The 16,364-nt window shown below is 46.1% G+C and overlaps 1 protein-coding gene across 1 annotated transcript in view; it reads left to right on the plus strand.

The window, feature by feature from the left end:
- WWC1 (WW and C2 domain containing 1) overlaps positions 1-16,364 on the plus strand; it is a 69,830-nt gene that overhangs the window by 20,265 nt on the left and 33,201 nt on the right. The window contains exon 2 of the mRNA XM_065690260.1: positions 12,551-12,660. Coding sequence (XP_065546332.1) covers positions 12,551-12,660 — 110 coding nt within the window. The remainder of the gene's footprint in view (positions 1-12,550; positions 12,661-16,364) is intronic.

Genomic DNA, 16,364 nt, shown 5'->3' on the forward strand with positions numbered 1-16,364 from the left:
TTACGTCTTGACAAGGGTAAAATAAATCCTGTCTCTTTCCCGATGGCTCTGTGAACTTACTCTTTGTGCTGCTTTTGTTAGAGTAATTTGGGTGTTTCTAGTCTCTCTCGGAAAACTCCTTTCCAAATTCCTAGTGTAGAGCATTTGGGCAAAAGCCTTGTCTTGCTGATCAACAGCCTTCTCAGTTCTGGGGGACTTGGGGGCGTGCTGGGAATGTGGCTGTGTGCTGATGGTCTCGGGAGTCTGGGTTTAGGTGCTGTGAAATGGTGTGGCCTCTGCTCACTCCTGTGGCTGGGGCAGGCCATTAGCTGCAGTGTGAAGACTTGTCTCCCAGTTGAATGAGCTGAACTGGCTTCCCTGGGACATGCAGTGAATGGTCCTGCATCACCTCTTGTGCTCTGTGGAAGTAGTGTTTGGTCCTGTGGGTGGTGGAGTTGTCAGAATTCATAGGCTGATGTGTGCTGGATCCAGCTGGGTTACAGAGGTGGTGCTGTGTGTCCAGAGCCTGCTCCCAGGCACAGCAGGGGATGCTGTGAGCACAGCACTGATCCCAAAGCTGGTGCATTTGCTGTAGCAGCTGCTTTGTGAGGCTGAGCTCAGTGCTGTAACCCCAGCTGCTTGGTTTTGATCAAGATGAATGTGACATCTTTGGGTTTTTATCTTTAAGTTTTTCAGCTTGTAAGGCCAGGTTGAAATGCAGGCTGTTAGTTGTGATTCACTTCCTGTGCTGTTCAAGTGGAGCAATTGCTCTGGTGGTACTGAAGCTGGGGTCTCTTCAGAGACATGAAGGTAACTTTTTAGGCAGGCTGTTACTGTAAACCTTGAAACCACTGGTGATGAAGCAATAACCATCAGGCATTCAGTTAGAACGAAAACTGAGGGGAATGGACCGTTACATGCTCATGTGCCTGCATCTTTGCAGTGCAGAGCTTGTGACCTGGGTTTCTGAGCAGGGAGCTGCCTGCAGCACTGCCAGCTTGCGCTTGGCTTGGCAGAGTGCTGGTTGTCTTCTCACAAGGGCCAGTATCTCAGGCACTTAACACGGGTGTAGGAGGTTTTGTATGTTCCATCAGCTCTAACTCCAGTGGCGAGTGGCCAGTGCTTTGAGCTGGAACTCTTTCCTGTACATGGGTGCCAGTAAGGTTATGATGCCATCACCAAACCCAGCATTCATCTTCAGGGGCTACTCTCATTTTTAGTTTGTTCTATAAAAGTTGCAGTCTTGAGTTGTTTTGTCTGGAATAGTTCTTTTATGTGAAAGATTTCAAAGTATGTTTTATTGCTTCTAGAGGGATTTAGAGTAGCTACCTTTGCTGTCAGCAGCTGGTAATCTTTCAAGGCTCAAATGAGCTTTGGACATCTGTTGTATGAGGGAGAAGTTGGGGTGGGAGAAGTAGGAACACAGCCATATCTAAAGTGTTCTGAGTGACCTTTAGCAGAGCATATTGGAAAAAGGAAGATTGTTGCCTTGGAAGGAGGTTCCTGTGCTCTCTTCTCATACACCGAAGTTAAATAGTAGCTAAATACTAATAGTAAGACTATGTAAGGTGTGTCTGTGACACATACCTAGATCACGAAGTGTGAGCAGCAGTGATGAAGTGGTACATGTGCTGAGTCTTTGCTTCCACATGTGCATTTTGAACTGAGGAATCGCTACAGTGACAAGCTTTTGGTACCTCTGTAGAGGTCTGTTGGACACTAAAAGCATGATACACTGAATTAGATAGAAACTTGGTTAACTGCCTCAGGCCAAACCAGACAGGAGTGTCTCTGCAAGGCCCTTACAGCAAAGTACCTGTCAGTTACCTGGTAAGAGATGGCTTTCACACATGCTCACATTTAGAAATGTCACCTTGCTTTTTGGCAGCCAGTTACAGTTTGGGACCAGAGTGTTGTTCATTGCTTGTACTTAATGGCTGAGCATCCTTGCATCCTCTTTGAGCAAGTGCTGCCAGTTGCACCCATGAGCGTGTGTTCACAGACATCCTCTGATAATACTCCCTGCAGGAATGTCTGAGTTGTAAACAGACTTGGGGAATGAATTGTTCCTAAGGAGTTTTCCCTTGAATTCTGAAAAATGACATGTTGCTTTGGGATTTGCCTCAAGTTCTTTAAATTCTGAGTAAGACTAAACTGCTGCTCCTGTCAGGAGACAAGGCAACTTGCGCTGCATTCCAGAGCCCTGTCCCCGTTCCCAGTCTCATTCACCCATCTAGAATGCTTCAGGAAAACTCGGTTATTTTTCCTGGGGTTGTGTAAATCCCATGCAAAGAACAGGGAAAGGGTCCCCCAGGAGCACAGTGTCCCTGGAGGAGCTGGTGTTTTGGGAGGGAACGAGCAGCTGGTTTGGTCTGTCACACACGCTGTAGCTGAGGAGAATCCCTGTGCACCATCCCCAGGCCTGACAGCTGGGAATTGCAGGGGGCTGCTACAAGCAGTATCGCAGTCTCAGGATACCATGTTTGGCTTTGCCTATGATGAAATGCTTGTTTGTCCTGAACCTGAAGGCAGCTTTCCACCTTAGTGGCACTGCTCCAGTCTGGAAAGTAGACAGAAAGCAGGCAGTACCAACACCATAGTCCTTCCCCTGTGTGATATGAGCCGTGGTCCCTGAGCCTCTCACCTCTCCTCTCTGCAGATGGGTTCTGTTCTTTCTGAGCCAAGTGCTGGGCATGCAGATCTTCAGCTGCTTGTGCCACTGGGGAGCTGGCAGAAGGCCTGCAGGTGGGCTTCAAGCTGTGTGAGGTAGATGGGGAAGGGGGATGTAAAGAGCAAGTGGCATTAGAACTGTGTGAGCACAAATTGAATCTGTTGGCAAAATATATTGATAGTGGATCAGTCAAAATAAATGCTGTTTGTAAGAGTAAATCCGTTAAACTCACTTGGTGATGCAGATCTCATTGTTGCTGCCCGCAAATGAGCGAGCAGACTTCAATAGTTGTTGATTTGTATTGACTCCCTCGCAGTGTGTGAAGTTCTGAGCTGTGTTTTGTGCTTTATATGGGTCTGTCTGTAAATGTAGTTTGGAGTAATTTGTGACTTAACTCCATAATCATAGAATCCCAGGCTGGTTTGGGTTGGAGAGGACCTTAAGATCATCCAGTTCTAACCCCCTGCCGTGGGCAGGGACACCTCACCCTAGGTCATGTCACCCAAGGCTCTGTCCAACCTGGCCTTGAACACTGCCAGGGGTGGAGGATTCCCAGCTTCTTTCGGCAGCCTGTGCCAGCACCTCAGCACCCTCTCAGTAATCAAGTAATCAAGGCTTTGTTATACTGGATGATAAAGGTACTAAACCTATTAGCTTTATACTCTTCTGCTTCTAACACTTTAAATCTCCTTAAGTTTTACTCTCCCAAGGTGGTTCTAGATCTCTGTTCCTGTTCTGACATTTGTTGGTTTTGATATTGTACGACTTCTTAGGAGCTGAGAAAGCAATGAATCTGTATGATATCAGTATATCTGATACTGTGAATTCCAGCTGCTTATGTGCTTCTGCAGTTGCCTCATCCATGAGCTGAGTGCTGTGTACCCTGGGCTTCCTCCTCTTTGGCTGTTTTCAGTGCCAACTTGCAAGGCTGAGTCTATTGAAATGATTTTGGTTTGCCCCTTTGGAAGGATATGGCAGGAATTACAGTGTCCAGGACAATGCTTATGCTTAAGGAAGTGTTCTGTATCTTGAATTCACGATTGCTTTGCAACTAGAAAGATTTTTGTTCTTCTGTGTTCTCCACTGCTCCAAGATCAGCTTGACCAAGCACCTCCTCCGATTGTTACAGGCAGCCAGAAATAATCCTGTTCATACCTGGTACTGCTGAGTTTACAATGGCATTGAATGCACCCGTGTCCTCCTGTGGCTGTGCTTAGACCTCTTTGGGCTTTACTTGACTTAGTGGCTTCCTATGTGTGGCTGGGTTCTGCTCTACCTGACAGGACTTCCCAGCTGCCGGACTGCTGTAAGGTCAGAGCAGTGAAGTAAAGCTTCAAGAAGCAGCTTTCCAGTGTCTGAAGGGGGCTACAAGGATGCTGGAGAGGGACTCTTCATCGGGGACTGCAGTGCTAGGACAAGGGGTGATGGGTTCAAACTGAAACAGGGGAAGTTCAGGTTAGAGATAAGGAAGAAGTTCTTTACTGTGAGGGTGCTGAGGTGCTGGCACAGGGTGCCCAAAGAAGTGGTAAATGCTCCACCCCTGGCAGTGTTCAAGGCCAGGTTGGACAGAGCCTTGGGCAACGTGGTCTAGGGTGAGGTGTCCCTGCCAATGGCAGGGGGTTGGAACTGGATGATCTTAAGGTCCTTTCCAACCCAAACCAGTCTGATTCTAGAGGTGATGTAGGCATTGCACAACAGCTAAGTGGCTGAGGCTGATCTGTCTTAGGGCAAAGAGCAGAAGAGGCTGTTGTGATGCCCTGCTGCTTGCCTAGTCTGTTCTGTAAGTGATGCAGAACAAAGAGACTGCTGATGTTGCTCGTTGGGATCGGGAACATCAAATAGCAATATAACTCAGAAAGAAAGTTTATAATTCAGAAAGAGCAGGCAGGCAGTGCTACTAAAGCTGTGCATGGAGTTAGCAATTAGCCCAGTGCTAGTAAGAGGTGAACCAGGGAGCAACAGAGCGGCGTGCAAACTCTGTGTGTTTAAACCCAGCCTCCTGTGGTTTCCTTGCCTCTTTCTAAGTGTGCTTCCATGCTAGCAATGCTTGGGTTCTGCAGTGGGTAGACTAGGGACCCTAGTCCAGTGATACCATCCTAGAGTTGTCTGTTTTCCCACTTCAAATGCCACATGAATAAGGGGTACAAGGAGCTGGTAGTGTTGCAGGAGGTATTTGCTGTCATACTGCACTTTTTCACAGTAGAGATGGCACGTGCTGGTAAGAAATATAGCAATATGCATTGTTTCTGAAAGAGTCAAAGGTTTTAATCACCACAGATGAAGTGAGTGAGAACTCATTGCTGGCTGAGGACTGGTTGTGAGGTCAAGCACCCGAAGTCAGCCCAGTGCTTGCTCTGCTGCCACCCATGGGATAATGTGTTCCTGAGCACTAAGGTACAGCAATTGTCCAATACCCATCTCATTGCTGAGATCTCAAATACTTATCTTTTCCTGACAGTAGCTCCAGGTTCCCTGCTATAGGAGCTGTGTTGTGGGGGGAGCCTATCCTACCTACCTCTTTATCTTGAGGCATCTTGCCAATGTAAACTGCTGCCACCCACACTGCAGGCAGCCTTTCAGAGGGATAGGAGAGCATACTGTAAGTACAGAGGCAAACCTGCCAGTTCATAATCTCCCAAATATGTCAAGAAACGAGTCTGACTACTCCGTCTGGATGTTTGGTAGACAGTTTACCCCTCACTGTGATCAGCCCCTTTCTTCAAGAGCAGCTGAACCTCCGACTGGAGAGAGCTGCCTTGGCCCTAGTTAATCTACTGAGGCCGTGGAGGTGGCCAGGCTGCTTCTCACCCTACAGCTGAAGGCAAGCTTAAAACCCAACCTCCACTACTGAAAACTCAAGCCATTCACATTACTTGTGTGGTTAAATTCCAACCCTTGCATGCCTTTAATTTAGTCGTGTTGCACCATTCTCATCAAGTTGTACCTTACTCTTTTATATCTTTTCTGCTTAATCGGTTCAGGAAAGCATGCAGGATATACAGGCTGGCAGGCAAGTTAATGTTGTGAGAAGCCTCAGCTCCCATTTCCTGACTCTTTAACCTTGAGCTATCCCAGGAATTTTGCATTTGAGTGATTCAGAAGGTATGAGTGACCTCCTGCCTCTCTCCTGCTAGCAGAACCAGTTTGTTAATCTCTGGGAATGAGCTCAAATCTCAAAGTGGTTTTTGATAGTCTTCTCACAAATAACTTGGTAGTTCTTTGCTTCCAGGGGTAAATGATCTGTACTGAAAAGAAATGCATGGGCAAAGTGTCACTGTGCAAAGCCAAGCTTGTAAACATGCAAGCCTTTGCAGAGGTGGATACAGCAAGCAAGCTGTTAGACTGATTCATGCTCAATGTGCTGCTTGTAGCTGGTGGAGTGGTAAATTGGGTATTATGTAGCTCAATGCTTTCATGAATCTGAGTAATAGAAATGTATTACTATTTAAAGTATACATATTTGTATATGGAATGCTTGAAATGCAGGCTGCTGTCCGACTTCAGGCGTCTCTCATGTGTCCTGACCTGCTTTGTGGAGAATCTACTTGGGCAGCATGTGACTGATTTCTGTAGAAAAGGTAGGATTTGGATGTTACCTGCTCATGCAAAGGGTCTACAGTGGCATATTACACACAACTCAAGGCTACACTGGTGAGGTGTAAGGCTCATTCTCATGTCCTGGGCAAAGAGCAGTAGAGGACATCACTGAGTCCATGAGTGTCAATTGAACTGTTTAAAATGACGGTAGCTTGGAAGATAAGTTCTGAGGATGGATGTTGGGCTTACTTAACCAAGAGGTGGCCCAGTGCATGGAGGGGCCACGAGGAGATGAAAGATCTTTGGGAGGCTGAGAAGATGCTCAATACCCATGACAAAGAAGGAGACCACTACTGAGAAGAAAGAGCTCTGCAGCCTGAGTTGCTTGAGATGAAGTGTTGCTTTTTAAGGGCATTGCTATTGGCAATGTTTATGTCGTAGTTACAGCAAATTGGCTTACCGTAACAATTTCAAACAAACTGTTTTTCTCAGACTTGACCCCATTTTTACTATCATGGATGTAATTCTGTTCCTAGTTATCCTTTACCACAGCAAGACCAGGACCAGGCTGTAATGCTGCATGTACTGACAGTCATTGAATGGCATCTGCTTGAGGTAATAGAAGTTTAGGTGGCTGTGCCTTTGTGTGTGTCTTGGAGTAATGTCTGGCTTCCAGAATTTTGTCACATTTGATCTCTCATCAGACTCCCTGGAGCATAGTTAAGAAGCTTCTCAAATTTATGATCACTTCTTTAAGGCTTCTTCTTGTTATCTGGGAAGCACTTTTCTATTCATAGATCTCATGGCTGCCCCGAACGCCTCCTCTCTGCCCCTGGGTGAGGAGGTCTCCTCCATAACAGTTGCTGAGGTTTTGGTGCAGTTGTGTCGCTGCCGAGGATACTGGCTATTGCAGGTGAGCTGTTCACATCACCTCATCCCTCCATGGCAGTTGGAGTGAGAATCTGAGGGAGCAATGCTTTGTGCCCGGGTGTGTGGGGATGGGTGAGGAAAGCTCTGCCGGCCAGCTCATAACCAGGGCTCTGTGCTGCCACACTTCCAGCCTGCAGAGGCAACCCTCCCCACAGAGAGATGTTCCTGGGGAAAACAGTTACTATAGTGATGCACAGCCCTGGTGTGTTTGAGACTGGAGCACCAAGTTGAGTGATAAACGTGTGGGAGTCTATTTGTAAAGCTTTTGTGAGGAGGAGATTGCTGTAGTGCTGGAAAATTGGTCTGCAAAGGGATAAGGGTTTCTATGCTGAAGTGTAGAAATAATCACTGTCTGTGTTGAGGATGGGGTGACCTCATTGAAAACAAAGAAGCTGGGATGTCATTGTGAGGAGCTCCTGCAGCAGCCAGCAGCTCTGCCCATGGGCACGTTCCTCAGCTCAGGCCCATGAGGATCCTGTGTGCAGCGGGAACTGAGATGCTTTCAGCCGGTCCTCTGTTCTGGCACATCATAAGCAGTGATGAGTCCTATTCACATGCAGAAATGCTATGTAAAAATAAATAAATAATTGGAGTAGAAGCCATTGAAAATAAAACCTGACTCCAGCAGTGTGCCACAAAATGCTGGCTTTAAAACCTGTTTGGTTTTGTAAGAGAGATGAGTGGAAGGATCTGCCAGAGCTTATAATTGTATCTCACTTGACTCCTTGCTCATGAAACCCATGTGTCCATGAAACACTCACTGTGTACCTGTGTGTGCAGAAAGGAAGGGGAGAGCTGTTAAGCTGTTAGAGGTTGGTGGCTGAAGCTGTAGGAGGAGCTGATGTGAAGGTGCTGGTGATGCAGGTGCTCCTTTGTCCCTCCCGCAGTGAGGCGTTGCTGTCAGCGCAGTGAGCTGCAGGAAATCCCCTGGGCTGCTGTTCCACCTACTCTGGGGCTGTGTGATCTGCACTGAACTCATGAACATAAGGCTCTCTTGTTTAACTGGCTTTATGTGTTCTGGGTTTGGGGAGCCCTGCAAACACAGGGATTAAGTGGTTTACGTATGGTGGAGCACACTTGGTGATCCACTATTGGTTAACAAACGTTTTACGTCTTGGTGACCCAAGCACACGTGTATGTACATGCACATATGTACTCACAACCATGAGCCCAGGTGAAAAGCTGTGTGTGCTGGGCTGCTGCAGGCCACCATGTGCACTGAAATCCAGTAGTTACAAACCCAACATTTCCTGGTTTAAGAAGCTGAGGATTTATTTCTGTTACCTTTGTAGTATTAACTCCAGGTTTGTAAGTGGTGCAGATCCCCCATCTCCTGCTCCCGTCAGGAACCTCCCTGCAGCCGTGTTTAACAAACCTTCTGTCAATCAGAAGCTTGTTACACAAGGATTATTTGCCTTTGGTTTCCTGTGTAATGAGGGTTTTGATTGACAACAGTGGAGTTAAAGACTACAGAAAGGCTTTCTGAACCTGAGATGAGCAAGTTTCCACATTATAACATTATCTTCCAGTTTTATCTGTGGAAAACCTGAAGGTGACAATCAAAATAAGAAATATATTAACCTTTATTTAAAGCTGTTGTGACTTGTAAACTAGAGCTAGTTTACTAGGGAGCTAACTTCCTACTGCCTACCCTGGGAGCGGGATTTGTCATTTGCTCTACAAATACTTGAGCTATTGGGGCCAACATTCCACAAAGCTGGAAGTTTCGCATACATTCAGTGGTCTGTGGGTGGGCAGTGGTTTTCCTATGCCTGAAGACCGTAAGCTGCTCCTCAGGGTGATGCTGTTATCTCTTACCTCTGTTATCAGGAGAAGTTTCTGTGGTGGGGTTGTTGGCTCCCTGTGTGTAGTGGCTGCTGAGGGAACCTGGTTTCCAGGGCTCCTGATGAGCCATTGCACTTCCTCACATAGATCTGAATTTCTTGAATGAAATCAAATGCAAAAAGAGCATGTTGAAAACTAGGAAAATGTAATGGAAATGGGTAAATCTGGGTTGAGGTGTCTTTTTCAAAATACTAAATGCTCCTAAAAATGATCATGAATAAAACTTGGCTAATGGAGGAAAGGCAGTCAAAGGTAGGATGAACATGAGATCCAGGTGAGTTGAGGTGAGGTGAGTGTGTGCATGACTTTTTGGTGAGCTAAAAGACTAGAGTTAAGCTGTGATTTAGACATCTTTAGCTCAGGCTGTGTTCTCTTGTAGGAGCTCCACACCAAGTTTAGCCTCTAGCTTAGAAGCAGATGAAATGCCTCAGGAGTAGTTCTGGTCTAACTGATGATCTCAAGGGCGTTAGAACAAAACAAGCATGGCTGGAAGCTGCAGACTCGTGTCTGCAGGTCTTGTGTCACCTCAACCAGTGGGGGCTGAATGAAAACCGCTGCACCTGCAGGTGTGGTTGCCACACTTGCTTTCCTCTCTGTGACTGGACATCAAGAGTCAGCATCAGGATTGTCTGAACTTTGGGGTGATTGCATCTTTTGAAAGCTGTATGGATGTATCCAGAGGTTTCCCTAGCGGAGGAGGGTAAGGGATGCATAAACCAGTTGTAGCTTTCCTTCCTTAGTTATAAGCACAGTGGGCGAAAGGGTCCATGTTCTAGATTGCTGGTTTGAGCCTGGCTGCAGAGAGAACCTGTTGTATGGTAAGGGGTTTGACCGAGTTGGGGAAACTCTCCAAGGAATCTTTGTGAATTGCAGAGGAGGTGTTTCAAAAGCAGCAGTTCTGCAGATGGGCCCTAGGTTCTAACTTCCCAAATGCAGGCGCAGTCCTGGTTTATGCAAAAATAATACACTAACTGAATCATGTCATGCTACAAGAAAGAAACTTCACCTTTTGTTCATTTAATGTGTCAGGCTACCCTGTGAATGTGGTTAGGGAGATGCTTGATTTTTGGACCCCTTCTGGAAAAGTGTTTTATTTCAGTCTTCATAACAACCCCTAAAATAATATCTTAAAACGAAGAAATAATCTCCTTTTTTTCCTTTATGCTTTATTCATAGTCTGGCAACAAAACATATCACATATCTTTCATCTCTAATTGTAGCATTACTGCTTCGATTTGTGCCCCTTTCCCCCATAACAGCAAGGGAAAGGAGTTGAGATGAGTTAGTTATTTAGTTATGAAGCTGCAGCTATTTGGGGAAATAGCTGTGTAACATATGTTGTCTGTAACAAATGGAATTACTCTCTTAATTCTAAGCCTAATGACTCTTCTGCTTACTAGTTGAATGACAGATTCTCCTTTGACGAACACTTTCTGCTCTGTACAAATGGCTTGCAGTCAGCCAGGGAGAACAGCACTGGTATGTGCTCGGTGGTGGGTGCTTCTTGGGAGATACGCTGAAAACATGAATCTCAAAGGTGAAATTGTCTCTGAGCCCTAGTACCTGCAGGTCTCCAGCTGGCTCATGTCATTGCCCTAGTACGCTGACCCTGCCTGGCTTTTTCTTCCCCCTTCTCTGCCTGCCCTGCTTCCATGTGAACCACTAAACCAACATCACATAAAAGCAGGTGCCACTTTCAGAGGTGGAAGCACTAACTCTAGTGTTGGAGTTAAAACACATTGGCAACAGCACTTTCATCTGTTACCTCCAGGCCGTTGCTTGTACCTGATCTTGCTCTGCACCCTTGTCCATCTTTGATTTGACTGACTCAGAGCAGCACACAGTACTGAGGCTGAGGAAACAGCTTGATCCACAGGGAAAAACATGGGATAAGGAATAGCAATCAGAGGGACTGAGATTCTAGTTCATTTTCAGGTAATCTCTGTTTTCTATACAAACATGCTTTTGATCCACAGTGTAGATTAAGAACAGTAAAAATAAACCTGTCAGTGAAACTTTCTCAGTAAACTGTCACAGTTACATTGTGAAGCTCTTGAGTTCTTTTTGCACTGCGGAGCTCTAAGCTGAAGTCTTCTGAGGAAACGGTGATCGCAGGACTGCTCCAGGTGGCAAAGGCAATGTGCTGAAAGTGAAAAGCAGCAGTGTTTCAGGTGGGGACCTTAGTGCCTTACGTAGCTTTTACCGAAATGTTCCCACAATGTACCAGACTCTAGGTCATCTTTTGGGGGGAATTATGTTACTCATTAAATGTTGATTTTTGCATTGAACATCTTGTAGATGCAGGCTTTTCCCTAAAAGTCTCCTTTACACTGAGTGTAAGATGTTACTGTGGGGCTACCAGCTGGTTGCTCAGTGCAGCCAGAAGAAGCGTACTCAGATGTGCTCAAAACTCATTAAAACCTTCTCTAACTGCCCTGCTGAACTATTTTGGAATATGAAAGACTTTCTGCAGGCCTCTTCAGTCTCTTACAGTGGGTTGGGAACTTCTTCTGTAACCACCTTATGTTGCTGTGGCACACTGCATACAAATGGCATGGTTTGGTACAGCTCCACGGCTGCTGCTTGACCTGCTTGTTCTTACTATGTGCAGTGTAACTGCTGGAGAGGGGCTTTGGTGTTCTGCAGTGTGTCCTGTGCTTTCTGCCCCAAGGGTCCTCTGCCAGGTCGCTCACAGGCCCAACACAAAGCTCTGTCATTCCTTCCAGATGTGCCACCTGCAGTGCATGAGGCTGTGTGATGGACCTCTGGGCCTGTGGCACCCTGTGTTCTTGGCAGCTGGGTATGAGATACCTGCAAGCTCATGCCTCCTGCAGTGCTAGGTAGGGTTAGTTTTGTTGGTGCAGTGTGAACCTTAGTAGCTCAGACTCAGGGGCAGGAAAGGGGCTGGTTTCAGTGACTTCAGTCCGTGGGGTCACTCAAGGAATGGGTACTGTAAGCCGTGTTTTTAACCACTCGAGCCTTCAGACTGCTGCTGGATGTGGTCTCCAAAAGCAAAGCTCATCAGAGCAGTACTGTGGAAATACTTCCTCATTTGGACAGAGCAGGTTACACATTTTGGGATACTGGGAAACTAATCTGGTTTGTCATTAATGACACAACATATTGCAATGCAAATGAGTGGAGTTGCATGACAAGTGGTCCCACAGTCCTCAGCAGTTGCTATTGATTGTACAGTCTTAATTATTCATGCTATGCAAATTGCATTTCTCATCTTGTTCCTTCTTGTCTACATATTTTTGATACAGGACTAGCCTGCAAACAGGCTGGTTCTTTCACTTGAGAGGCTGGGGTTGTTTCTGGCAAAGTTCTTATGTTCCTTTGTGGAGCGAGCCCCGGCTGATCTGGGCAGAGCTTAGGAGCTCGGTCAGGATGAATTCATCTGGCTGCAACTTAGATGAAGAAAGGGACGAGTTTGTGGGGTATTTGAGAAGAACAAAAGCTTCCAAATAGTTTTCAACTTTGTTTTCTATACTGAAGCTCTTGAGGTACTTGTTTTCTGGACAGTTGTTTGGAGTAGGCATGTGGGAGTGTTCTTTTATTCATCCTCACTATTACTTTGCATTTCAGGTACACTAAACCCCTCACCTTTGCAGACTGCATTAGTGATGAGTTGCCATTAGGATGGGAAGAAGCTTATGACCCTCAGGTTGGAGTTTATTACATAGACCACAACACCAGTAAGTGATGTGTTCCTGTGTTTTTGCAGAGTGATTGTCGTGTGCCTGTGTTAAAATGTACTGAACACAAAGCCACAGAGTTGCTAACAGTACGTTTTAGGGTACGTCAGACCTGCACTTGTGAAATCAAATCCTGTCCTTCCCCATCACACAAGTTACTTCCCTCTCTCAGGAATTTGAGACTTTTTGGTTTGCAGTCTTCAAATCAGAAGCCACATTTAAGCTAATACCCTGGACACACCTCTAAGATTTAGCTCTGCTGGGGAGTCCAACTCGGGAGCAATGAGCTGGAGTTTGTTCTTAGCCTGGAATTTGTCCTTGTGACCAGGCCGTTTGAAACAGTGCAAAGGTCTGGTGTTGCCTCCACTGGCAGAGATATACTGAATGCTGGCATGACCTCCCTTTGCTGCAGTTCACACTGCCTTTACTGGAGAGGAAACTCGGGAAGGCCTGGGATACTTGAGAGGTGTGCGGGCTGCAAGAGTTATGTTCAGGCTTGTGGCATTTTTATTCTGTGTCCTCAAACTAAGCATGTGCTTACTGTGTCAGATTGCTTGATAGACCAGAAGTGTGAAGCTTTATAAACTCATTTGAGTTATAAGAAAATGCAAAATTGGATCTGTCATTCCAGACATGGTCAGGAGTTCCTTACTGGGTTGTGCTAGAACAAATCCCCTGTAAAAGGTAACAGACAACAGAATGAGTCAGTGGCTTTGGTTCTTTTTACAGAGTAGCTCCAGTTGCAGCCAGAAGTTCACAGCAGAACCAGGCCCAGGCCCATTGGGGGTGCCTGTAACTTGGGCAAAGAGAAAAACTCTTTAAAAGACAAAAGTGCCTCCAAATTGTTTTTCTGGTTGGGGTTGAGTTTAATCAGCTTCTTGTGCTTCAGCTGAGAGCTCCAGCAGTTGCTTTCAGGAGGTAGAGATCTTTGTTTAAATACAAATGTGGCAGTCTGCTTTTCCTTGGCTATCTTCACATCTTCCCTTTCCCACAAAAAAACCCATTTTTACTTGTAAGACTGCACCTTCTAGGGTTTAGCAACTTCCCTTGGGTGTTACAAATGCAGAATGAAGGCAGCCTGTTCTCAGAAAGCACCAGCTGCTCCCTGCAGGGCAAAGATCAGACGTCTCCAGATGTGAAGGTGACACAAACACTTTTACTGAGAGTTTTTCACCCCAATGTCACAGTATTTACATAGCTTTGAGTGGCTTTATCCTCATCATTTTTGTGAGGCAGGGGAAGTTGGTTTTACCTCTTACTGGAAGTGGATAGTGTGGAAGAAGGGGTGGACAAGCCTACAGGATCCCACAGAGGAGGTCTGCAGAGGGGAGAACTGGACGGACTCTGCTTGAGAAGGTGCTAAATTGTAAGACATGAACTGGGGTCTCCTCTAGGTCTGCAAAAGCGTGAGTCCATTTCACTTCTACTTCCAGAGCACTCTGGAGAGTTAAATATGAGGTTGCTTTTTAAAGACAGACTGAATCTTCCTGCGTTTTCAGTCACACTTGGGTGTGGGTTATCCCTGTGCTGACCACACTTACAAAAGGAGTAAGAGCTGAGTTTAGAAGTCGTGTTAACAATTCTTTTTTCCTCCTTCTCCATGATCTAATGTTTTTATAGCTGTGTGCAGGCAGGAATTGAGAAGAGCTGGTCAGGCTCTCCAGAGGAGTCAGAAATATGGTTGGGCTTCTCCTCCTGTCTCTGCTGGTTAGAGGTTTGCTGTATGAAGTGTAGGATGTAGGAGGTGCTGACCAGGGTGCTCAGGGTAAGCACAGCCCCCATACAGGGCCATGCCACCTTCAGTGACTCTGAAGGGCTTTGCTGTATTAAGCAGCAGTGTTGGAGTAAGAGGTTCCTGCCCGTTCAGTTTTACCTGTACAGTGCTTTGGGGAAGTTGTTTGTTCCCCGTCCCTTCTCAGTGAAACTTCTCTGGGGCTTGATGGTTTTTCCCTCGGATGAGTTCCCTTTTCAAGTTTATCAAGCAGTGACATGGGCTGTTGCTGTAGATGTAAGCCTCTGCAGGAGCTCTGGGAGCTGCCATTGTCCCACAAAGAAATAATTTTCAGCCACCTTCTGAAGTTAACATCAGGGTCATCTCTGAGCACAGGAAGGACTTGGCTCAAGTAAAATAAGGGATGTTTCTAAGAGTCTCTTTCTTGTCTCCTCTGAACTTTCTCTTCAATTCGAGATGTGTTTTTTTCTTCTTATTTGTCTTCCTCTCCTATCCATACTGGAGGATGTCAAGTGCTTGTTGTCACTGTGGCCTATCCTAGCTAAAACTGGGGCACAATGTACTCCAGTGGCATTTGCCTAAGTGAGGATGGCTAGCTTTGCTCCTGGAGGACATGTTCAGGTACAGGAAGCCTGCTGTGGGACGTGAATGCTTGTCAGCCTCCTGAGTGTTAGCAGAAAATGCAGCATGTAGGTGGGACAAGGCAGACAGGATCTTGGTTGTCCACTTGGGTTGCCTGCAGGGTGGTTGTGCAGAGCTCTGGTGGCAGGTCCGAGCCTACAGCACTCAAAAGCTTCACAAGTTTCAGGGGTGTGCAGAGGAGGTTCCAAACCATGCTGGTAGCTGCTTCATAGCAGTTGCTCTTAAAATGTTTCACTTCTACGGGATGCCAGAGCCTACAAGGCTTGACCTGGGATTTCAATGAGATGTTAAAAAGAAGAGAAACAAAATCATGACACTCTTTCTTCTGCCAGCTCTAATCCAAGAACTCACAATAAAGCAAACCACAGCCACTTACTTTCAGTTAATCAAGAGGCTCATCCTTGTGGTTTATGTTGAAGTATCTTCTGGAGAGCATCCAAAACTTTCTTCCTCTCCAAGGTCTCTTGTAGATGCCCTGTGCGGAAGGAACCATCATCAGAGGGTATGAAGGGCATGGAGGCAGCTTGGTTCTTGCTGCACACTTAAAGTATTTGAGAGTAATTATCAGAAACAAGCCCAAGGACAGACCCAAATTAAATCTAAAGCCAGGAGCCATTAAAAAAAAAATGAGCTGAAGAACACTTCTGCTCCTCTCTGAGGCAAAATAAATACAATTAAATTGTAGAGAGTACCTAGAATACTTCTAATGCAGTATTAATGCGTAGCCCTGAGTATGTCTGTCTGGAAAAGCTGCTTTGGAATTCGATTTGCACAGAGAATGATGCTGATGCCGGCAAGGCAAGACTGCATTCCTCAGCCATGGAGCAACTAGGTTTCTTTATGACAAGCTTAACATTAAATGAAAAATTCACAAGACACCAACTGATGTAAAAGCTGCATTTCTGTAGTCCCTTCACCTGACTGCTGAATGTCCTTTGTGTTTCGCAGGAGCTGGGGCATATGGGGAGCCCTTGGCCAACAGTTTCATGGGTTGTTATCACACGTTTGAAACTCAAAGTTGCAATCAAGGGGTACAGTTAGTGCTGTGCTTACTGAAGAGGGTGAGATGAATGCTTAGAAAAATTGGGAACGAAGCTGTTTCAGTGCATTAGTGCCATGGGTTAGTGGTGGCCCTGGCAGTACTGGGGTAAAGGTTGGGCTTGGTGATCTGAAAGGTCTTTTCCAACCTGGTTGATTCTGTGATTCTATAAGTGCATTGTCCATGCTCTCCATGACCTGGCAAGTGTTTGATCCCTGAGGTGGTGTGTGTGCTAGAGGAAAGCATCGCTGCTTCACCACCAAATGGAGCTGTTCAGGATTGTAGGTTGTG

Source organism: Lathamus discolor, chromosome 10 (genome assembly GCF_037157495.1).
Source record: "Lathamus discolor isolate bLatDis1 chromosome 10, bLatDis1.hap1, whole genome shotgun sequence".
Classification (NCBI taxonomy): domain Eukaryota; kingdom Metazoa; phylum Chordata; class Aves; order Psittaciformes; family Psittacidae; genus Lathamus; species Lathamus discolor.